The 23,814-nt window shown below is 28.8% G+C and overlaps 1 protein-coding gene across 3 annotated transcripts; it reads left to right on the forward strand.

The window, feature by feature from the left end:
* Positions 1-27: 27 nt before the first annotated feature.
* On the forward strand, positions 28-21,478 carry LOC107441816 (Carnitine palmitoyltransferase 2). Of its 3 annotated transcripts, none has more exons than XM_071177954.1 (12): positions 28-160; positions 3,913-3,941; positions 4,704-4,906; positions 7,664-7,723; positions 9,498-9,601; positions 11,536-11,669; positions 13,444-13,646; positions 13,909-14,185; positions 15,400-15,596; positions 16,271-16,440; positions 18,669-18,885; positions 20,820-21,478. In XM_071177954.1, exons 3-12 carry the CDS (start codon positions 4,753-4,755, stop codon positions 21,140-21,142), a joined length of 1,839 nt encoding a protein of 612 aa, XP_071034055.1. In that variant the 5' UTR covers positions 28-160; positions 3,913-3,941; positions 4,704-4,752; the 3' UTR covers positions 21,143-21,478. The 3 variants fall into 3 exon arrangements, with proteins under 3 accessions (XP_071034055.1, XP_015910684.2, XP_042907530.1); XM_016055198.3 differs by lacking the exon at positions 28-160 and adding an exon at positions 329-561; XM_043051596.2 differs by lacking the exons at positions 28-160; positions 3,913-3,941 and adding an exon at positions 3,987-4,005.
* The last annotated feature ends 2,336 nt before the right edge of the window (positions 21,479-23,814 follow it).

Raw genomic sequence — 23,814 nt, forward strand, 5'->3', positions numbered from 1 at the left:
TTTAAATATTAAATGAACCGGTAGATACTTGATTATTTGGAGGTATGCTTATGATAAATATTTACTACCGACTATTGTTTTGAATTCAAGCGATTCTTGCCAGAAACTTCCACTCAAAAACAAAACTTTAGTTGAGAAGTACATAACCTGAACATTTCAAGTAATTCTAATGACGACTTAAAATATTTTTGGTTTTTATTTTAAAAATGAAATAATTATAGAATTTTAGAAAGTATAATAAAACAAGCATCTTAATATCTTTACTATTAATATTTTAAAATACTACACAACTATACAAGCTACAAGCAAATATCAGTTTATGCATACATTAGTCTAGCTGTTATTTATTTAAAATTTTCCTGTCATCATGTTAATCTAGTTCTGTTCTTATCAAATTGTCAAGATCGTCCTCTTATAAATCGTTAATTTGATTCATTATTTGTTTTGATTTTCATTAATTTTAAGTCTTTCAAGTTGTCTATAATGAATAACATTATGAATGTGTATAACACATATAGAAATTCTCTTTTTTGGATAAAAATACCTCATAGATATCTTTCAGTAGGTTGTACTCTGATGCTATAAGGAAAAAAAAATTATATTTTATTTGCTTTGTAATTTATTTTGTTTATTTGTTGTTTCAGACTCAACGTAGTAGATCCTCTCCAGTTTTAATAAAAATAAGAATGAATATATATATATATATATTTTATGAGTATAAATTTAAATTTCTTTATTAATACCTATTTGCGAAAACAAAAATTTCTCCTCTGTTTAACAGGGAATTAAGGAAAAAAATATTATCTTGTGGTTTCCCCAGAGACTGGTTTTGAATTTTCTCCATTTGAGCTTCTTTTTTTCCTGGTTCCTCAAAACATGCTGATATTTTCGACAATTCTTTGTTCCTTGATTCAAAACATTCTTTGATTCAAAACATTGGAAGTACTTCTATACCAGAGTTGGAATAATTTGATTTTTTTCTAAAAGAAAAATGATATTGACCAGCAGTTAGCAATCTTTTTCCTGGAAAGAAATTCTAAATGCCTTATTGCTTTGCCGATCGAAAAAAAATTAATTTCAATTTTCAGACATATGTAATTAAAAAACAGAGAACGATTACTGCTTTTGTTGTTAGTAGTCACCCTATATTATAAAATGAAAATAGTGACTGCGTTAGTTTCTCAGTTAGTAATTTTATTTGTTTTTGGTACTTAAAATATAGAGAAATCACAAAACGTTTTTCTACATCTAAATTAAGTTTTCACTAACTGTGGTGTTTTGACCCCGTCATTATCTGCAGCACTGTAGATTATTTTCCCACTGTGTATATTATTTTTCCTCCCCAGAAAAAAAACTTTTTTCAAAGCCCCGTAGCAGAATCGCTGCGAAACGGCGACAATGTCGCAGAACGTTATCGAGTTGTTGCAGAAAGATTTATCTTTTGGAAAGTACATAAATTTTTTTTTCTGCAGAAATTTTCGAATGATTTTTATCTTTTCTTCAGCATTATATTCAAAAGATGTCTTTCTCATGCATCGGAGTGAAAAAAATGCTTGTGATTTTTCTATTCTCCTTTGATAATAATGAAAAATAAAGAATAATGAAGTAAAAAAATTCGGTTTTCTTTTCTGCAGAAATTTTCATTCTAAATTTTTTAATAAAGTCATTATTACTATTGATTTCCACGTAGTTTTTAAAATCCGATATTTTTATTACGATATTATTTATTACAACAACTGAATCTCGAAATGAAAACACGCATTTAGTCTTTTCATCATCCCATTCGCGTGGTTTTGTTGTCGATTTTTCTCTCTCCGGTAGTTACTGCTACGGATTTCACGATTTTTTAAATTATTTTTTTAATATGATACTGATTTACAAAATGCGAAAGAGGAAATAATTAGTGTGTTTTCCCCCTACAAAATGCGAGAACATCACCCATAATATTAGAATAAAAAAATTGCATATTTAATTCAAAATTTTTTTTATTTCATCCAAAAAGAATTATTATTATTTTTTTTTGAAATTTTGACGCTTCTGTTACTTTAATTTAGTAACATGTATATTTGTTATTTTTAAAAGTATCTTACAGAAAGATATTATTATTAGAGGTATGCCGCAGAAAGCCCGAAAAAATTCTGCCACATTGTTTCAAAGCAACTATAAACTAAGGGATATCTAATTTGAAGTATTTTACAAAATAAAATTTTTTTAATACGTCTATAGGATTATACATTTAATCAGTACAAATTTTATATTTTGTCCTTACGTAGTTTACTCATGTTTATTCCAAGTCAATTTAATTATATAGGGTGACCCGGGGTAATTCACGATCACTCTGTTTCTGGGGTAAATAATGATCACCTAAGTTTTATTTTTTAAAAAATTATTATTTTTTAAATTTGAGACATGGACAAGAAAGCTTGTACACTTTACTAAAGTATAACTACATTTACTTAATAATAGTTTTTTGTTTAATTTAACAAAATAAGTATCTTTTAAAATGCTTTCTGCATTTTCCATTTCAAAGATGGGTTTCAAAATGTGCACATTTCTGCAAAGATCCCCCTCCTTCTCTTAATAATAAATATTTTGAGTTACTTTCTTTTTCTTTGATATAAAAATAGTGTAAGCTTTTGTTTAATTGTTTCACATCTACTGTAAACATTATAATTGATTATAGGAAACTATATCAAATGTTGCCCCCTACAGATGGGGTAATTATTGATCACTGGGGTAATTCCTGATCATTGTCATTTCTTCTTATAAATAGTATAAAAAATAGCTAATAAATAGTCAATTGTCTTTTCTTAAATAACAGTTCATATTTATTAAGTGGAACAACTATAAAATATATTTTAACTATAATCACAAAATTTGTTTTTAACTGTATACAAGACAAATGTGTTCTGATATGCACCATTTCTAGCTTGTCTTACCTTGCTTCTATCTTAATTTTATGTGTGTACATTGTTAGAATAATTTTTAAGTTGATAAATTAACCTAATATAAATATGGTGAGAAATTATAAGCCTAAAAAGGATACTAAGCTTCTAGAAAGCAAAAATAGTGAATTTCTTTTAATGATTGAAAATGAAAATTTCAGTGTGAGAGCTGCTGCCAGAGCTGAAGTGTTAATCTTTATTCCGGCTTTTAAATAAAACGTTTTAATAGCTGCTGAAAAATATCTCTTTGGTTTATTTGTTTGATCTTAATGTCTTATTTGTTAATTACCATTGTATAATTATTATTAAACAGCCCTTTTACTGTAAAAACTGGTGATCAGTAATTATCCCAGAAATGATCAGGAGAAGGGGTAATTCCTGATCACTTAAAATTTAAAATCTTTTAAATTCTGATTAGATTTTCAAACAAAAGAAGGTAGCATAGGACTCATCCCATATGGCCTCAAATTTCCAGTAAATATTAAAATTCTACCTTGAATAGTTTTTTCACAAAATAGATGTTTGCATTTTTTGATCAGGAATTACCCCAGGTCACCCTACAATATAAAATAGAATATTTCTGCTCTTGAAAAATATATGGTAATATTAAATTGGAAATGTCATTAAATTAAAAACATTAAAATTTACTTTTTTAGTTGAAAACAAATTTAGTGTATGCGCTTTTCCAACAATTTGCAAATGATAGACTTCTTGTTAGTTGAAGATAATGGCTTTATTGTCATTTAAGTGTTCATAATGTTTTCTGAAAAATAATATTTTGAATAAAATGTGGGTACTGTACCATCAGACCCTTATCTTATTTCATTTTAACTGATAAATTTTGTAGACGTTAAATGCCTTATTTGCTTTAGCTTTTAAATTTGTTAATATCCTATAATAAATGTTCAATATCAATTATTGTAAAAGTATTGCAAATACATAATGAAATTTTTTTCCTTTTTCATAGGTCACAAGGACTAGTTCTAAGTATCATGAGTAAGAATTATTAAAACTTATTTGGTTGTAAATTTATTTAGTTATAAGAACATTCTATTTGTAGGTAATAAATAATTTATTTTATCTTTTTGATTTTGATATTCTGATGTTTTTTGTTTCATGGAAAAAAAAAAATACTTAAAAATCAACTTATTAAAAATCAACTTTGTTCCCTTATATAATGAAAAAATTTGTTTATTTTCAGTGTTATTTTCCTTAACAATTTATTTGCTTTTATTTTTATCATTTACTAAACAGGAGATAGATTTTAAAGTCCCAGGATAAAAGTTTAATTTAACCCTTTTCCTCGAAACATAAAAAGTCCTATTTTTGTATTTTTTTAAATAAAGCCTTTTACAGAATTGTAGCTTACACTTTAATTCTTGGAATGTTTTTTTTTTTAACAAACATTATAAAAAATTAAATTCTAGTTACATCAGTGCTTGCTTCTCCAGAAAACTAAATACTCACTTGTTTATATTATTATTTACTTTACATAAATAAGGAAATTCTCAGAAGTTTTTGGTCATCATTATATCAAACTCTTTTTCAGTAATGTTTCAAGATCAGAGCTTTACAATGTTCTGCAATTTTTTCTAGATGATAGCACAATATACAAACAAAGCCTATAAAAGAAATACTGGAATAATTTAAAATTGTAGCTTTTCATTATATGCCCATGAAGTTTTAAAAGTTGTATAAAATTTATTTCGTATTTTAAATTAGTTATAACATTGTTTTATTTATTTTATATTTTTACAGGTTATCAGGCCAGAACGTGCAATATTTACAAAGGAGTATTGTAGATACAATGCATTTTCAAAACAGTTTACCGCGTCTTCCGATTCCTGAGCTTGAAAAAACATGTGAAAGGTATATAAATTCAGTTAAGCCTCTCCTCACTGCTGATGAGTTGCAAAAAACAATAGGAATCGTTGAAAATTTCAAATCCTCTCCTGGAAAAGGTACAATATATAGTTTGCAAAAGGTTCATTTTTTAATATTTGAAAAAATTAAGGAGAAAAGCTCATTTTTTACAGGGTGTGTAGCATTTTTAAAAAGTGCTTAAAGGTGCTTATTTTCGACTTTCGGTTTTTAAAAGCCCTCAAAGGTGCTTTTTTTCATGTTTTCATGCAAAGGTGCTTTTTTCACCATATAAATTTTTGCTTCGAATTACTAAAAAAGTCTGTTTTTCACATTGTACTATTTAATGTTTCATAATTCATTCAACCACAATCCATTTCAGCGTCCTTTAGGTCCATAGCGTATGAAAAGCGCCAATCATTTTATGAAATACCTGCAGGTTCGAATACTGAGTTGGATTCGGTGGGAAGGATTCATTCATTCTCATGAGCAACTCTGAAGAGAGATAATCTTTTTAAATAATTGTTAAATTAATTATTTCTAATTTGAATAAATTTTTTTTTTACATAATTGTGTAAAAGTGCTTAAAATTTTTTTTGAGTTCTTAAAAAGTACTTAAAAGGTGCTTATTTTTTGCTGAAAAATTTTACTACGCACCCAGATTTATTAAAGTCATAATTAACCAAAATGATATGCAAGATAAATCTCGGGGTCTAATGACAATTTTGTTTTGGTATATATATATATGTGTGTGTTCGTATGTGTCTTATACTGGTGTCTGTCTATCTGTCATTATATTTTTTATTTATGTAGTTGGAAGGCTTTCAAAATTGGTGGACTGCTCAACTAAATAGAGCAGAGAAGATTGTGCTCCGGAAAAAAGCGGATTTCCGGATTTTTCGATAACTATGTTCCGGAAATCCAGGGTACAGAATTTTCAAGAAATCATCGATCACACTTATGCATTAAAAAATCTTGTATATTTTATTTAAAAATATTAGAACTAAAATTTATACTTGGCATCTCTTTCATTTGAAAATATTTTTTCTGGTAGACTAATAAATGTGATTAGAGATAAAAATAAACTTATACATAATTATTGATTTAAATTATGCTGCATATAATTTATTTAGAATTTCATGTTGTGAAAATATCAATGATTTAAATTTATAAAGACATTAACTTTTTTAATTGAGTCATTAATGATTTTACTCAAGAAATTTTCAAGATTTTTGAGTGGGGCTCACAATCACCCCTGCGAACACATAATTTATTTTTTGAAGTTTCCGAATAAATTTTGTGATTTCTTAATTAAAAATAAAGACATATTAATTGTGAAATATGCTGTTACATTAGGCTGCAAATAGTTAGCTTGTAGCTTAATGTTGTAAACTATGGATAGTTTACTGAATGTAAACAACAACAAGCTTAATAAAACCAGATGAGATTTAGAAAACCTCTGGTGTATCCCTCCTCTCTTATGTTTGCTTACGAGGCGAAATGCTCTAGGAAGTTTTATTATTGTGATTTGTGTTTAAATTTATGCTTAATTTTACCATTTATAAGACTTTTCCGTAATTTATAAATTTGAACAGGTTATGAGTCTAAACCAAATTTAACAAAATTAATATCACAGCCTAAATAGAGTGAAGGGTTGGCCATATTTTGAGTTTTATCCCTTATTTGACTTCCCATATACAAAATGATGACTGGTGTATGCTGAATCTGCGAGGTCACAAAGTCCTCCTCTTAAAACTGACTGTGACGTATCTGTGTAGTGCAAGTCTAATTCTTGGTCATAGATGCCGCCTTTGGAAAACAAGAAGCACACCCCTCTGCCTTGTTACTATGGACAAGGGTCATAGGACAACAACAACATCGACTACTATTTTCCTTCTGCTATTGAATTTTTTCATATTCAATTAATACATGTGCGGCCCTTGCAGTTTCCTGAATTATTATCGTGGCCTCTGGATGGCAAAAGGATAAAGACCTCTAGATCAGTGGTTTCCAACTTGCAAAATGCCGGGGGCCTCATTAAAAACACCAGTCAAATGGTGGGCCGCAACTTTATCAAAATTTTATATAGAACTCTTTTATGTTTGAAGGAACAATAAATATTACTGTTGGATTTTTATCAAGTTGTACAAAACAAAAGTATTGAATTACAAATTTCACAGAAACAAAGAAATTAGGGGTTTTTTTTAACGAAGAAAAGTACCTTAAACCCATATAGATTTTTGCGAAAATTTTCCGCAAAAAAATGACAACTATATATTTTAGTTTGCAGGCCACAAAAAAGACTGGATATGGCCTGCGGCCGGCCAGTTGATAACCACTGCTCTAGATTAATATGCTTACTTGTAGATTTTATAATATATCGATCTTACTTTACATATATTGTAAAATTGATTATCTATAATCTGGAGTAATAGAATTTTAAATCAAATTTGTGAAATGCTGAATAAAATATCGAAGTATAAATTCTGCTGACATTTAAAATATAATAGCAAAATCTTCCTAGAAAATGGGAAAAGTTAACAACTATGTTATTTATAGTTAATTCCAAGAAAATTTCTCCAAGAAGTTGCTTTCTATGTCCTTTTAATATAATATGTAAGAATAATTGTAGGTGCTAATTTATGATTCAATCAAAATAGGAATGTCATTCTGCAAAATGGAAATTTTTCCCCTCCCAAAAATATTAGTTTGTGATGATCTTGAATGTTAAATTGGTCTTTTCTTCTTGGATATATAATTGATTTTGAAAAGTGAATTAAGCATAAAATATAATTTTTTTAATGAAATGTAATGATTTATTCTTTTTTTAAAATATTTATTCTTCTTTTTATTTACAGAGCTTCAAGAGGAGTTAAAATCTGTTGATGCAAAAAACAAGCATACTAGTTACATATCAGGTATTTTTTAAATTTCTTTTATTTGTGGTTTCAAATGATTTTTTTTTCATGTTGAAAAGCTTCATAATTAATAATTATTTTAAAGTATGCTTCATTAAATTGATCTATACTAATGATACTGAGGTGTATAATATGATATATATTGATTGGTTGATTTAATTGTATTTTCTATGTTAAAGCTCAATATTTACAGCAGCTGAAGCTTAGACCATTAGTCGTCCTATGCTTCTTTATTCAGCGCTTTTGCCAAACTGTGCTTTGTGTTAGTACTGATTTATAAGAATAAATAGATGTTTTTACCTTAAAGTTTCTTGCATACATGTTATATATTTAAAATTACACAAAGTTTATCAATATATTTTTTGCAGAAGATCGATTTTATTTTTACTATTCTGTCAAAATTAAAATTTTTAGACTTAATTATTAAAAAAACTGCATTTGTGATACGACATTAATTTTAACGGAGAATAAATGTTTTTCAGATTGACTAAATGCTGCTCTTATTTTTGATCTGTTGCAAATTGTAGCATAAAGTAAAATTAAATGTGTCCATTACATCTCTTTACTGCTATCGACTTAGATCTCTTAATGTAATATGCTTAATTTATTCTTGCAATATTATTGCGATAATTTCAACTTAACACGTTAAAGTGTAATCCATGAATAACTTGTCTCCTCTTAAACTCTTGTTGCACAAAATATGAAGTTGTCTATTCCTTATAAGATAAGTAATTGCGTGCGGCATTTTAGAATTTTCAGGGCCTGTGCTAAGTACTTAAAATTATTGGCCATAGATAAAAAATATTAGCCAAATTTTAAAACTTTTTAACAAAAAACAAGTCTTTGATTATTTTTCCCATGGAAAACTTCAAATCAAAATATAAGTATACTATGAATTAAACTATTTTATAAAATGTAAATTCAAATCAAGAGTCATTTTACAGTTGAGGAGGCTGTAGAAAAATTTTGAAGTCTTTAGAAGAATTTCGGGTTACTTTTTCACTGCCAGCTGAGTGCAGTATCTATCATTGTATTTATCATTGAAGAGTGGCAATCTATAAGATAAAATCATAGTTAAATTTTTTTATTTTAGCAACCCTTTGAGTTTTTGAAATTCTACGGTAAGTTTATTTTAATAAATAGTATGTTATTTTTATGGGAAAACATATTATTTTCTAAAATAGTTAGATGATAATATGCATCTTGTTGCTACTTAATCTGTTTCATTGACAACTGTAGGTAAGAATTTTGACACAACAATGAACATGTTCATCTGTATTTTACTGTAGTTTGTTTGATGCTTAAATAATCTCCTTTGTTGGTTACATTATCTGGACTTAATATAATTCTAATTGGTTTTGTGAGGTATTTTACAGAAATTATACTGTAATCAAATAAAAAATACAGGATTTGTTCAGGAAAATTCATTTTAACTTAAATTTCAGGATTTAGGAGAATATATATATATTTTTTTTTGGTAGAAAAAATGGTTTTCGAGTAATTTTGCCGAAACACAATTTGTTTTGACTAAATTATGATTTTATTGCCTTTATAGAAGTGGCAAAGGCTTAGCATGGGCTCTGATTTTGGTGTATTTTCTTTCAAAAATTTTAAATTTATATTTCTTTAAGGTTAATTTAACTCATTGTTTGCAGGTTTATTTTTTCATAATCCACAGGTAAAACTTTATCAAAAATAGTGGAACTTTTATTTTAATTGAGTACATATTCTGTAACATCTTGCAACTTTGTTAATTTTTTGTTCAATTTTTTAGGTCCATGGTTTGATATGTATCTGAAATCTAGAACTCCTCTTGTTTTAAACTATAATCCTTTCTTGTCTTTTAAAGATGATCCTAAATCTGAATTCAACACACAAGTAAATTGTTTTAACTGATCTTTTTTTTGTTGTTGTTGGTTTTAAAAATTTTGTCTCATAAAAAAACTCATTTAGTTTCTTTTAATTTTAAGATAATTGTAAAAACTTTATTTCATAAATTTTGTTTGCATACAATAATTTTTCTTAGATTTATATTACTGTTATGAAATAGTTTTTTTAAACCGGAAACTGGGCATTTGAAACCACTGAGCATTAGGCCAAAATGTAGATGCAATCTAATAGTCTTCTAAATTTACTGATTTTATTAGAACTCTATGAATGAAGTCTGTGAATTTTCTAAGAAAATCTTTTGAATTACTGTGACGAAAAATACTACAATACATGCTTAGGATATATTTTGCAATTTACTCTCACATTAAAAAAAATCTCTGCTTTGATTATTAAAAATAAATGCTATAGGCTTCATGTTGTTTCTAAAGATTTTAGTTTCTACTATGGAACTATGAAAAGGTTTTAAAAACTAGGTTTTATTTGAAAATTGTTTTATAGTTCATTATTATAGTTCATGCTCCTTGCATGAAATACCTTGTGCGAAATTTAAGATATCAAAATAAATTTGATTTTAGAAGTTCAAAAGTCATACATTTCTACAGCTCTTTTTAATTAAATCATATCTATTGTAAAAAGTATGATTTAAATTCAAAAATTTTATGTGAATTATTTTTTTAACTTTTAAGGATAATTAGAAACATATCTCGATATTTTGTGTTAGTAAAATTAACAATTTAATTTGTAATATGATGTGTCACTTAATTGTATAGATTAAATTACCCATGTTAATGAAATTATCCTTTTAATAATATAGGTAATTACTTTGAACTTCTTAAATATGTATTTTAGACAAAGGTAGATTTAGGGATTCGATTATCATCAGATAAGCCACACTGCCACAATTTTAGCCTCTAATAAGGATAAATAAGGCATATTAAGCACAAAAAAGACTGAAAGCAAAACAAAATTTGTGACATGCGAAAGTTAACTCAAATCTTTCTAACGTAAATGTGTGAGCTCAAAAAGAAAGTGGAAAATGCTTACTGGCTGCAAGCTGAAAGGATAGGGAAACACTATATTTTGATCGTGCCGTGATGGTGACCTCATCAATAATTTTTCTCTTTTTCTCAATTAACATGGTTCGCCCACTCATCCATTCCCGAAAATAATCTCTTGCAGTTGTGACTTTCAATTTCCATTTGAGCTTTATATCTTTTCCTTGCTGCATGATTTTCTCTTTTTGCTTCGTATGATTGTTTTAAGCCAAGAACACATTTTTCCAAATCTCCGCAGAACGCAAACAAACACTTAATTATTCTCAAGTTTTTTGTTGCACATTTTTAATTGGCGCCATGCAGTCCCGCATTAATCAAAAACTTTTCTTACCACACCATATTTTGATAAAATTTTTTAGTAAAATCTGAAGAAAATGTACCATTTTCCGAACAAATTGATATTAGTCTGCTATTTTAGAAAATTTTCGTTAACATTTATTTTTGACTGAATCCACGTTGATCACAGAGTTCACATGAAAAGATGTGTAAAAATGAAATTGCCAGATATGCCGTGCGTCACGATGATGTAACTTTCAAATACAGATAGGCTGTGGTGTATGTACTGAAAATTTCTGTGCTATTGTTCTTCACATGTTCAATAAGAAATATTTTGTTCTATTGTTTTGGCTGTCAAAAGTGTAAGGTTAAAATGTATGTCAATTCGAACACGTTTTTTCCTTTATTGTTTTAAACAAAGTTTAATGTTAAGAAAGTATTTAAAATGTGTGCATAACTTTTTCTTTCATAAAATAAATAAGTTTTTCGCATAAATATTTTTGATTTTAACTAGACATATTTCTTGTTTTTAGATTGCAAAATTCAATGATTATTCCTTTTGAAAACTTGTTTTATTCTTTATTTTTGCAGTTGTTACGAGCGACAAACATGGTTTTTTCATCATTAAGGTTTATGAAATCTCTTCATAATAATCTCTTAGAGCCAGAGGTGTATCATTTGAATGCTGAAAAAAGTGATACACAGTTTTTTAGGAAAACAATGAGGTATAGATGATTTAAACACTGCTTTACAATTAAATATACGTTTTTAATAATCTGTAATTGTATTTTAATCATTAACAACATTGACCTCTATTGTTGAAATGAGGAGCTTATAAGCAAATGAAACTGAAACAAATTTTAGTTTTCTATGGTAAAAAAAAAATGCTTCCAATGCAGCTAAAACTCTTCAAAAGGTATTCCTCTGTCAATGCAATTCCTACAAAATATTTAATTTAAAAACTGATTATCCTCGCAGGCAGTTAGATTTCTATGACTTAAGCATGCAAAAGGTTATACAGGGTATCTGCGCACCTGGAAAGTCATGAAAAATCATGTAATCAAAATCATGGATTTCGGCATTGAACAAAATTTGTCTTGAAATGTCATGATTTTCAACAAATTTTTAAAAAAAAATCATGAAAAGTCACGGGTTTATGTCTCCCCAAAAAATCTAATTTTTAAAATGGAATTTACCTCCCCCCCCTCCAATTTCACAGTGTTCTGATGTTCCAAATATCTAAATTTGTTGCAAAATCTCCACTCATTGTCCCCACTCAAAATGAAAGAAAGAACATCATTTCTAGAGCGAATTATCTTTTAAACTTCTGTGTTTTCAGAATTTTTTTATTAATTTTATTATTTTATCATTTAATATTCCAGTTTAGGCTTTTTATATTACACTCATTTTTAAGAAGAAATAAAACAGCTATAAATAACTACATATATCTGACAGTATTTAGTTATTTGCTTTTGTATTTTTTTCACTTATTTTACTGCTTCAACTCTTTCTTTACTCCGTATTTTAAGTTTAAAATCAGTAAATATGAAGATGCAGAGTATAATAGTTTTGGTTATACAGTTGAACTCGTTTATAACGAGCTCGGATTTAACGAGAACTCGGATTTACCGAGGGAAACGAGAATATTTGGTTGGATCAATGTTAAGTCTATGGAACAGAAGTCGCTTTTAACGAGCAAGACTTTAGCGAGCAATATTTTTCTGTCTTGCAATATTTTTTTCAAAATNCTTCAACTCTTTCTTTACTCCGTATTTTAAGTTTAAAATCAGTAAATATGAAGATGCAGAGTATAATAGTTTTGGTTATACCTATCATTTCAATTAGTATTATTATAATACTTTCTTAAATTTAATGTTGTGTTTTTTGTGGAGAAAATAGTAACTTCGGTAAGTCAGGAAAAATTCTTGGAATTATTTATGAAAGTCATGGATTTGAAAATCTAAAACGTACCCTGGTTATAGAACATCATGCAAATGTTTGAACAGATATGGCAACTACGTAGGAAAATAGAGAAATGTGTAAGAAGTTAAAAGACTTAAAAAATTTTGGGGGAAAAATCTGCGGTGATTTATATGTTGAAAAACTATGTTACTTTGTGAATAACTCCTCGTACTCAAAAAGTAAGATATTTTTTTCAATAATATATGTTTTTATAATTTTTTAATAAGAAATTGTTCATTTTAAACTCAAAAGACAAGTGTAATTGTTTTGTAATATATTTTAATATCAAGAATAAGACATAATTGAAGAATTAGTAATAAAATTTATGTCACCAGTTACAAAAATCAGGGAAATTTGATAGAATGGTGGAAAACAGCCTCAGACATTTAGTCTGGGGAAGTTCTCATGTCAGTAGAACAGTTGCAATTTTCAGAGCATGGTTTTAAAAGTTTTAAATACTTAAGCTGAAGTAGTTTTCTGTATAAATGGTATATTTTAATGCTTTTTACTAATTAATAGCTTTTCTTTGATTTTCAGGTTGATGCCTAAACGATTTGCATGGTATGGGGCTTATTTGTTCAAAGCCTTTCCACTTGATATGAGCCAGTTCAAAAATTTATTTTGTTCAACAAGGATACCCCATCTAGGAAAAGATGAAATAAAATCATTCCCCGATTCTCGTCACATTGCTGTATTAAGGAATGGAAATATTTATGTATTTGATGCAATTGATGGACATGGTAAAAAAGATAATTTCTCTCTGGAATTGCTATCTTATAACTTTTTAGTTTTTTAAAATAGTGTGGGTTCTTACGGATCTCTCTTAATGTATCTATTTTCAGAGGTTTGCTGTTCTGTGAGTTTAATGTTTTATTTATCCTTTGCGCTATAATATTTTAGAGTATTTAGAATCTACACCATTTTTCTTGAGTATTAAGTGTTTTGCATTTGAAATTAAACTGGTCGAATTTTTTTTTAATTAAACATATTATTTGGTTTTAGGTGATATAATTCCACCATCTCACATTTCCAGCTGCATAAATTACATTTTATCTGACACCCAGCCATCCTCTAAGCATCCCGTTCCTGCACTGACATCTCAAGAGCGAGATACTTGGGCAAAAGCCAGAGAGCATTTGGTGAAAATTGGTAATTCTGAACAGTTGCAGCTAGTAGACAGTGCTATTTTTCTGCTTATTCTCGATGATGAAAATTTTGACGCTGAGAAAGACCTAGTTCCTTATGCACGCCAAATGCTTCATGGCCACTCACATAATAGGTGCTTTTTTTCTATTTCCTTATTACTCTGAAAAATCTTGTTGTAAGGTACATACTTTGAAATATTTGTTTGAATTATTTTTAATTAAGTAATCACCCAATTATGCATGGAGTTTAGTGGCACGACAACCACAGGTAAGGGAATTATGCAGATTAACTGTAAAATAGTAAAGAAAAATTTTTTTTGATTATTTTTTATTTTATTGTATTAAATCTCCTCTTCAAAATTGGTAATTTTTTCTACAACATTTTGTTAATGCTGAAAAAGAATTAATAATTGGCATAATTTAGTAAAAAGTAAAGAATGACTGATGTATCAAAATATATTTGAGCAGAGTCTAATTCAGGTAAAACATTGTGAAGCAAAATCTCACACATATAAAATATTATTGGCTAGAGATGAAATACTAATAAAATTTTAAATCCTTATTTCTTCTTGTTTGATTTGACAGCCCTATGTGAGCCAAGGCCTTCTTCAGTATTTTTTTCCATTCTACTCTTTTTCTTACCAGGGTGTTCCAATTGTTCACTCTTAGAGCTTTGAAATCCTCAACCAACCTTAGCGTGTGCTAACCTCTGGTTGGGGTTGCAAGAGGTTTAAAATTAAAGTATCTGGATGGGTCCATGAGGTAGTTTCGTTCAGCAAATAAAAATTTATGTCTACTTGTAGCATTTTTATAAGCAAGATTTCATGCATAAACCAGATCGACAAAGCAAATAATATGCTCATCGATAATCAAGAGTTTCCTGTATGTTTTTTAATTTTAACATATTGGAAAAGATGGAAGATGAGATTCTGCACGGATCCGTGCGGCAGTTTTGTGCAGCAAATAAAAATTCATGTTTACTTATAGCATTTTTACAAGCAAGATTTTATACATGAACCAGATCGACAAAGCAAATAATAAGCCCATCGATAATCTAGAGCTTCCTGTATATTTTTAAATAACATATTTTAATATTGTTAATGTATTTATAGTAGGGTTTCTAAACCAGAAGGAAGAAATACAGAACAAATCGGAAAACAGAGGGTAGTTTAAATTATCTTTACACCTGGGAATTTATATAGGGAACTAAAGTTAAAGAAAATTGGGGGAAGGAAGATGAAAGGATTATATTGAATGAAATTAAATTCTATAAAAAAATATGATTCTTTAAATCTGAAATTGGAAAAGCATTTTTTGGTGTTTTAATTCTTTTTTGTGTGATTTTCAGGTGGTTTGACAAGAGCTTCTCGCTCATCATCACCAAAGATGGGAAAGCCGCCTTGAATTTTGAGCACGCCTGGGGCGATGGTGTGGCCGTCATGAGGTACTTCAATGAGATTTACAAAGACTCAACAGCTAATCATTTTGTTGGACCAAAAACTTTGCCTGCCAATATTGATCCTTCTTCGCTGGTGAAAAGGTTAGGTTAGTGTTGAGTAGACATTGTTGTACTGATTTTTTTAATTGATATTAATGACTTGCTTTAAGCCGTGTTGGTTATGGGGATACAGCGCTCGCCCTCCAGAGAGGTGAACCAGGTTTGAACCCCAGCCATGGCTGGTGGATACGAATTCTGCATCCGTCTCGCACTGGCCACAGTGCTGAGGTAAAGTATTGTCAGTGGTAGACGGATCATGGGTTAGTGGCATCAGGGTAACGTCAACTTAACGCTGACGCCCAGATAAGGCGCTTGTCCTAAGAAACCAGGCCTTAAGCTATATTTTTAAATTTCATTTAGTAGAATATAAATAATGTTATATTTTCTATTAGTTATTTAGTTTAACAAAGATGTATAACACAAACTGACTTCTCACAACTGTAAAATTTCATTAACACAATAAATACCAATGGTAAGCGTGCACAAACACGTTAGTATACGAAACTACTGCTTGTAGTTAGTGTTTCAAAGTCAGTAGCTTTACCAGTGCCATCAATGCAGTTTCTCATGGCAAAATTTGCAAGTACAAGAAATTCGTACAGCTACCAACATTGAAATATTTTCAATCACTCTATTATCCCATTTTTAAAATCTTTTTTAATATATTTTTTACGATTTTAATATGAGTGAAAAATAATTTTAAGTTTTGATTGTCTCTTAGATTTCCAGATTGATGACCAACTGAAATCTGAAATTAAGATGGCAGAGGAGAAATTCAATGAGCTCACTTCTACTTTGCAGCTAGATGTTATGCAACACAATCTCTTGCATAGAGAGTGCATTAAAAGTTTCAAGCTCAGTCCTGACTCCATCGTACAACTTGGATTACAGGTTTCTATACTTTTGTTATTTTGAAACCTAATTTTTGCATCATCAGATAACCCTGTGGCAGAATCGCAGCGGCGTGGTGACATTGTCGCAGAACGTTACACAGCTCTTGCAGAAAGATTTTTCTTTTGGAAAGTAAAAAAAAAATATTACTTTTCTTTTTTACAGAAATTTGCACGTAATATTTGAACCATGCATTTAGATAATAACTTTTTGATGCGCTTAATTTACACCGATAGTATCGGATATCGATGTAATGTTTCGATTGTATATTTTTGACTATATTATTATTGATTATTGAATTTCACGCGGATTTTAAATACCCCGATACATTTTAAACAATATGGAAAATTCGAATAGTGCATTTGAGTACCATTTACTTTATAAGGCAATAATTCTACTGAATTTTCGGCAGTTATTGCTATTGATTTCTCCATAGTTTTTAAGTCCAATATTTTTTTTAACTATATTATTTATTACAACAACCTAATCTCCTAACAAAACACGCATTTAAGAAATCCGTTTCGCGTGATTTCGTTGTCTATCTTTTTTTCAGCAATTACTACTGCATATTTCATGATTTTTAATGATTTTTTTTTACTGTGATGAACATTTACAAAATCTGAAGAAGGAAATACTTTGTGCGTTCCCCCTCTCCCCTAACAAAATATGAGAATATCACCCATAATATTAGAATAAAATATTATTACAAGTTCAATTTTAAAAAATTTATGAAGTTTTTTTTTGTAAACACAGCGCGTTTCATATTTTAAATTAGTAACATATAATTTCGTTGTTATTAAAAGTATCTTGCACTAGAATTGACTGTTTTTTACCATAGATTGTAGAATGAATTGCATAGCTATGTTCTTTATGAAAGGCAGAAATGTCTGAGATAGGAATGTTAGAACTACAAGTTTTTTCAAGAAGAAAATGAAGTGCAATACCTTTAGATGTCATCGATAACAATGCTGATTGAGCCGTGATGGCCGTTCACTTTCTGAATTTTTGTTATAAAAATACCTAATAAAGATAGATAATCAAACTGGTAACTTTTAGTTTCACATCTCTCGAACTCGGAACTAAATTTTTTGTAATTTCTATTTCTGCTTTAGAAAAAATTCTAAGTTTTGTTTGCATCTCTCAAAATTTCTGCAATTATCCTTTTTTAGAAAAAAACTTTAAATCCCTGTTTTTTTATTTATTATTTTTTATAAAGAAACTGGATTAAAAAGACAATTTAAATATCAGATTTTCATATTTGATTCAAATCAATAACATTTTGCTTCTCTGTATATATATGTTACTGTGAATGACCTGAATTGTTGGTTGTTGACTCCCACCGGTGAATGTTGAAAATCACATAGTCGCTATGGTAAGTGTCCAAAATATATACTAGGTCTAGTTAAGTGCCACTGCCTGGTATACATTTGCCCGGTAAGCCCTACATCAATGTCTTTTTAAGGTCAAGTGCCATTTCCAAGTATGCATTTAACCATTACTTGATACCGAAACACTGATGTTTCTCCTAATCTATCCTCATCCTCAGCAAATATTAAAATATTGAAAAAATATAATAATAGCGACGAATAAATTAACATACCTGCCAATTCTCCTGTTTTTTTAACAAAGACTCCCGTATTTTACGACTTGCTCCTGTTTACCTTATTTGTTGAAGCAATAAAAAAAAATTTTTTTTTTTGGAGATAAAATATCCACTGATATCAAAAATACTTCTCTTATTCCTCAACAGATGGTGCTATTGCCAGTACTGCAGTATGTTGAGTGTTAATAGTTTAAGTAATTATAAATAATGGTTTTAAAAAATCTTCTTTAGATTAAGATTTCTATACAAAGATAGAATTAGATAAGATTTCTATTTCTATATTAAGTTTTCATTAGATTAAGTTTTTTTTTTTACTGCACTAAATGTAAGTGCTTATATAATTTCCAATTTTGAATTTTTCTTTTTGATTTGCATGATTATGCATGATGCATCAAAACTTTACTTGTAGCGTAAAAAATGTCGCTAGTAAAATCTCTGTTATTATATTTCTTCAATGTTGGCAGGTATGGATTAATATCAAATCGGATATTACAAATATTTTTGACATTCACCAAAGCGAGTACGTGATTTTCACCGGTGAAAGTCGACTTTCTCTTGATTTTGGTTATTTGCAGTAACATATATATGAATGTTTGCATAGTTTGCTTTTGATAACATGTTTTAGATGGCCTTTTACAAACTTCATGGCAAATTTGTTGCAACCTATGAATCCTGCAGTACTTCTGCATTCAAACATGGTAGGACAGAGACTGTGAGACCCCTCACCACAGCCACCAGAAAGTGTGTGGAAGAGTTTCACAAGAGGAATACTACAGACTTGAAAGGGTTAATGGTGGAATGCACAAAAGTGCACAATCAACTCACTAAAGAAGCTGCAATGGGTAAGGATGTAGTATTTTTATCCTTTCTATTTGCCAGTTTCATTAACCCACATGGTGCTTATCATTTTTCAAAAGTGCTTATTTTCGATTTTCGTTTTTTAAAATCTCTTAAAGGTGCTTAATTTTCCCTTTTCAAAAATGAGATTTTACTTCTTTTCCATGTCAATTTTCGCTGCATATTATGTAAACTCGTGGTTTTCACAGTTCATTCAACCACAATCCATTTCGGCGTACCGTCGGTCCGTAACGTATGATAGCACCAATCATGTTACTACATATTTGATGAAATACTTGGGAGTCCACATGTGTGTCTACTGAGCTGCATTCGGTGAGCTTCTTGCACTCTCATGTGCAACTTTGCAAGATATTCTTGATTTCAGGTTTTATTTCCCACCCTCTGAAATCGAAACGAAAAATCTCTCGATCTTTCTATGGTGACTGATATGATCAATACAGCCTTTCATCCCTTCAGTGGGTCGATAAATGAGTACCAAGCAAGCTTGGAAACTAAACACTGGGGGGCTCCGCTTTCGGCTGACCTCCAAACCGGAACATCTGCTCCTGCACCCCAGAGCCCAAAGTCAAGAAAACTTAGATGGGCACAGTAGTCCTTGGCCCTCTATGGGCTGTCGCACCACTGAGTTTAGAATGTGATCAAGAAGAAAGAATTCTTTGTCAGAAACTAGTTATTTTATCATGAACATGTAAAGTCTTTGAAAATTATTTTGCATTTTTTTAATGTATATAGTGCTTAAAAATATTTTTTGAGTGCTTAAAAAGTACTTTAAAGGTGCTTATTTTTTGTTGAGGGATTTGGCTACGCATCCTGACCCATTATAAGGTTGTGGGAAGTATCCTTTTCATGAATTTTTAAATGTTGACTGAAAGTTATTTTCTTACATATGATTTGCACTGTCATTTGCTGATGACTTCAGAAAATAAAACTTAAAAAAAAAAAAAAAAAAAAAATGTCACTAAAGGAGTTGCTATGGTATGGATATTTATGTACTATTTTAATTCTTTTCATTTGCCCATATTTTATTTTAATGTAAGTATTTTATTTATGTGTACATTAACCTTTTAACTGTCAAGCTATTTTGGTGATTAAGGTACATAAATTGTCTATTTTTTTTTATTGCAAAAATCAAATGCTTAGTGCAAAATAAATTACACTTAAAAGTTAAAAATTAATATTTTAAATTGCATGCATAAAAGTTTTAAAGTTTCGTATAACCACATTATTTTCTAAAAATTAATTTAATTATTTTCTAAAACAATAAATCATTTACAGGGGTCTGTCCAGACATTTTGTGAAAGGTCTGTTTTTGTAAAATTGTGAAAAAATTACTCGTAATTTGTGAATATAAAATAAACGTTAAGACACATTCTTTCAACCAGGGTCCTGCTTTTATGAATTTGTGCAAATAGGGTCCTGTTATTACAAAAAACTTTTTCAAGGAGTTTTTAAATAGTGAATAGATACAAGATTATGCTCAACACTGTAAAACTATAATTAAAAAAAATTAAATTTTCAAAAATAAACAGCAATTGCTGCTTCTAAATTAGTGATGCAACATACAAATATATGATATTTAGCCTAAACTGCTGAGCGCAGAATATTCATTTCGGATGAATATTGGAAGAAGCGTCTGCCGAAGACAAAACTTAATTCGTTTACATCCATTTTTATTTTTTTCCTCTTGGGAAGGGTTTATTCGATTAACAAAACAATTATGAAGATTTACGAATTTTTGAAGGGCCCGACTAAAAGAAAAATCATTTTCTGAAGGGTTCGTTTTTAGGTTAAAATGTTTTGTGAAGGGTCCTTTAATGGACCGAAATTTCTTCTAAACAGACCCCTGATTTATATAACTTTTCAAAGAACTGGACGCCATTTTGTAATAAAAATGTTGAAATTATTCTATGTTGTTTAGGCCAAGGGTTTGATCGCCATCTCTTTGGATTGCGCATCATGGCTGAAAAATTGAATCAGAAAGTTCCTCATCTCTTTGAAGATCCATCTTTCGTTAAAGCCAATCACTTTGTCATCTCCACCTCTACTCTTTTTGGCTTTTATTTCAGTGGTGGGGGATTTGGGCCAGTGGTCAAAGATGGATTTGGCATCGCGTATGGTTTTCTAGACAATCAGCTTGGTTGTTTAGTCAGCTCTTACAAAACACATCAGGATGGTGCTGCATTCGTGGATGCTCTGCGGTCAAGTTACGATGAAATCTACAACTCGCTCTCAAAAAGATAACACATTGTTTTCTGTAATTCCTGTCAATTTTAAATTTAGGACATTGAATGCTTGCTTTTTAATCCTGTATGATACGACAACATCTACAACTTGTTCTCCACATTTTCTATAATATCCATTAATTTTAAATTTAGGATGTTATATATATTTTAGGATATTATGTATGTTTGTTATTATATATAATATTTTAAATCTTGTATGACAAAGTGCATAGTACTTAAGCAATTTTATCGTAATTTTTATTCAATATCTATCTTTTTATGCCCACCATAATGTAATTGATGAATTTTATATTTATAATTTCCTATTGAATAAATGCAGTATTTTTTATTATTATTATGTTTGTTTTTGTTCTGTAAATGCCAACTTTTACGTATTTGGCATAACATTTTATTTCTATATTTTAAGTAAAATATATGCTTTCTATATATTCCTTGCATTTATAAACTTAATTTATTATCTTATTGACCACCATTATTTAAAAAAAAAAATTAAGCATATATATTATTATGTAATAGTGTCATGGTAGTCCACACAAGCTTTTTCAATATACAGCGTATGTTTCTGCTTAAATTTGTAATTAAAATTCTATATTACTGCCACTGGGAAAAATCATCCTTGAAAGGATTTAAAGTTGGCTGGTATGAAATTCAAAAGCATTACTTAAAAGTGAAATGTGCAGGGTATCTGCACACCTGGAAAGTCATGAGAAATCATGGAAAGTCATGAATTTTGGTATTGAACAAAATTTGTCATGAAATGCTATGATTTTAATTATTTTTTTAAAAAAATCATGGAAAGTCATGGATTTAGGTTGCCAAAAAATTTAATTTTTAAAATGGAATTTACCCCGCTTCCTCCAATTTCATAGTGTTCCGAATATCTGAATGTGTAACAAAATCCCCACTCACAGTCATATTTTATTAAAATATAAAATGTTTTTATCATGTTCTTTAAAAGTTATGGTGTTATTTCAAAAAATGAAAGAAAAAACATCATTTCCAGAGAGAATTATCTTTTAAACTTCTGTGATTTCCAAATTTTTCCTATTATTTATTTTTTAAAAATTTTATCAATTTAAAATTCTAGTTGAAGCACGCCAGTTATTAGCGATTTTTTTTAATTCCGAAATGAGGACAGAAAAGTCAGGAGTATTTCTAATCTTTCGGATGAACAAGAAAAGTATCTTTAGAATGTAATTCTGCTGAAAAAAAAAATTAAAAAAAATTCATTTGCTTTTGTATTTTTCTCAGCTATTTCATTGCTTCAACTCTTTCTTTACTCTGTTTTTTAAATTTAATTTCTATAAATATGAAGATGCAGAGTATAACAGTTTTGATTATACATTTAAATTTTTTGTTGTGTTTTTGTCGGAGGAAATTGTAACTTCATTAAGTCTTGAAAAATTCTTAGAATTAATCATGAAAAGTCATGAATCAAATTTACACAATTTGTAAATCAAATTTACAGAACAATTTGTCTCTGCAAATCAACGCAAAATTTAAAACTTAAAAAAAAAAAAAAAAGCGTGAGAGCATCTTTAGAAAGTTGCAATCATCAATATCAATCTGCTATTTATTTATTAATAAACAAAAAAAGGCATTTGTTGAGAGGCCATACATATTTTTGACAATTTTGAACTCCTCCTCTCTTGTCAACAAAATGAAGCAAATCACAAACCTCTTTACTCATGCTTACCGTAAGAAAGTCACAACCCTTCTCAACTTGCTTTGACTTTTACTATAGTAATCTAATTTTTAGGACTAAATTCAAATAGTATGTGGCATTTAAGTTTTAATGTAATTTGTAAAATTTTGAGTAGAATATTTGTTAAGAAACTTTTGTGTTTTTCTTTTTGTGTTAAAAACTCTACCTCAAACTTTTCGAAGAAATTTTTTTTTTCATTCTGCAAGTTTAACTTTTATTCCAAATAGGACATTTTTTATTTTGATTTTTATTTAAATTTTTAAAATAAAGGTATTTTGAAATAGAAAAGATTTTTATAAAATTTTTGAAAATAAAGGTACAATTTTAATGTCTTACATAAGCAATACTCATACCCCCTCCCCCCTTGTCATATAAATATGCAAATCACAAACCCTTCCAACCAGTTAGGTATTTACATAATATTTGAACAGTTTCCTGAATATATATTGTACTAAACTTTATTTTTCGCTATTTACCCTATGTTATTTGTAATCAAATATCCGCATGATATTAGTATTTATAATATAAACAAAGGCTTTTTTATTTTTTTAGAAATTACGAATGGAGTTAAGTTTTTTTTCTTTTCCTTTTTTTTAACTTCATGAGTCCTCAAAAATGTTAGTAGAAATCTTCTAAGGGTGCAAGAAGGGAAAATATTCATAAAAATATTTCCAAAGTTGTTGATATTTTTGTTTCTGAGAAATTAATTTTATATGCCAGCATCAGAAATTTTCACAAACTATTTCAATAATTTATTAAATCCTACTACATGCTTCGACAAAAAATTTGCATTTCAATTTTGTGGAAAAAATAAAATAAAATTATGCTCCATTTAAACACGTCAGCACAAAAAAGAAACTATGAGTTAAATTTAAAAATGTAAATTTTGCTCTCTGGAATAAAGTAAATTTAGTAGAACACGTAAAAAGCAGAAAAAACGAAATATATATACGTAATTTGTGAAT

The sequence above is a fragment of the Parasteatoda tepidariorum genome, chromosome 2 (genome assembly GCF_043381705.1).
Source record: "Parasteatoda tepidariorum isolate YZ-2023 chromosome 2, CAS_Ptep_4.0, whole genome shotgun sequence".
In the NCBI taxonomy this organism is placed as follows: domain Eukaryota; kingdom Metazoa; phylum Arthropoda; class Arachnida; order Araneae; family Theridiidae; genus Parasteatoda; species Parasteatoda tepidariorum.

Bases quoted from the DNA above. Each gene is read 5' to 3' on its own strand.
- LOC107441816 (XM_016055198.3), top strand. From the start codon at position 484: ATGAATAACATTATGAATGTGTATAACACATATAGAAATTCTCTTTTT. The intron at 7,724-9,497 runs GTATTTTTTAAA...TCAATTTTTTAG, and splicing joins GCATACTAGTTACATATCAG to GTCCATGGTTTGATATGTAT. The intron at 13,647-13,908 runs GTAAAAAAGATA...ATTTGGTTTTAG, and splicing joins TGATGCAATTGATGGACATG to GTGATATAATTCCACCATCT.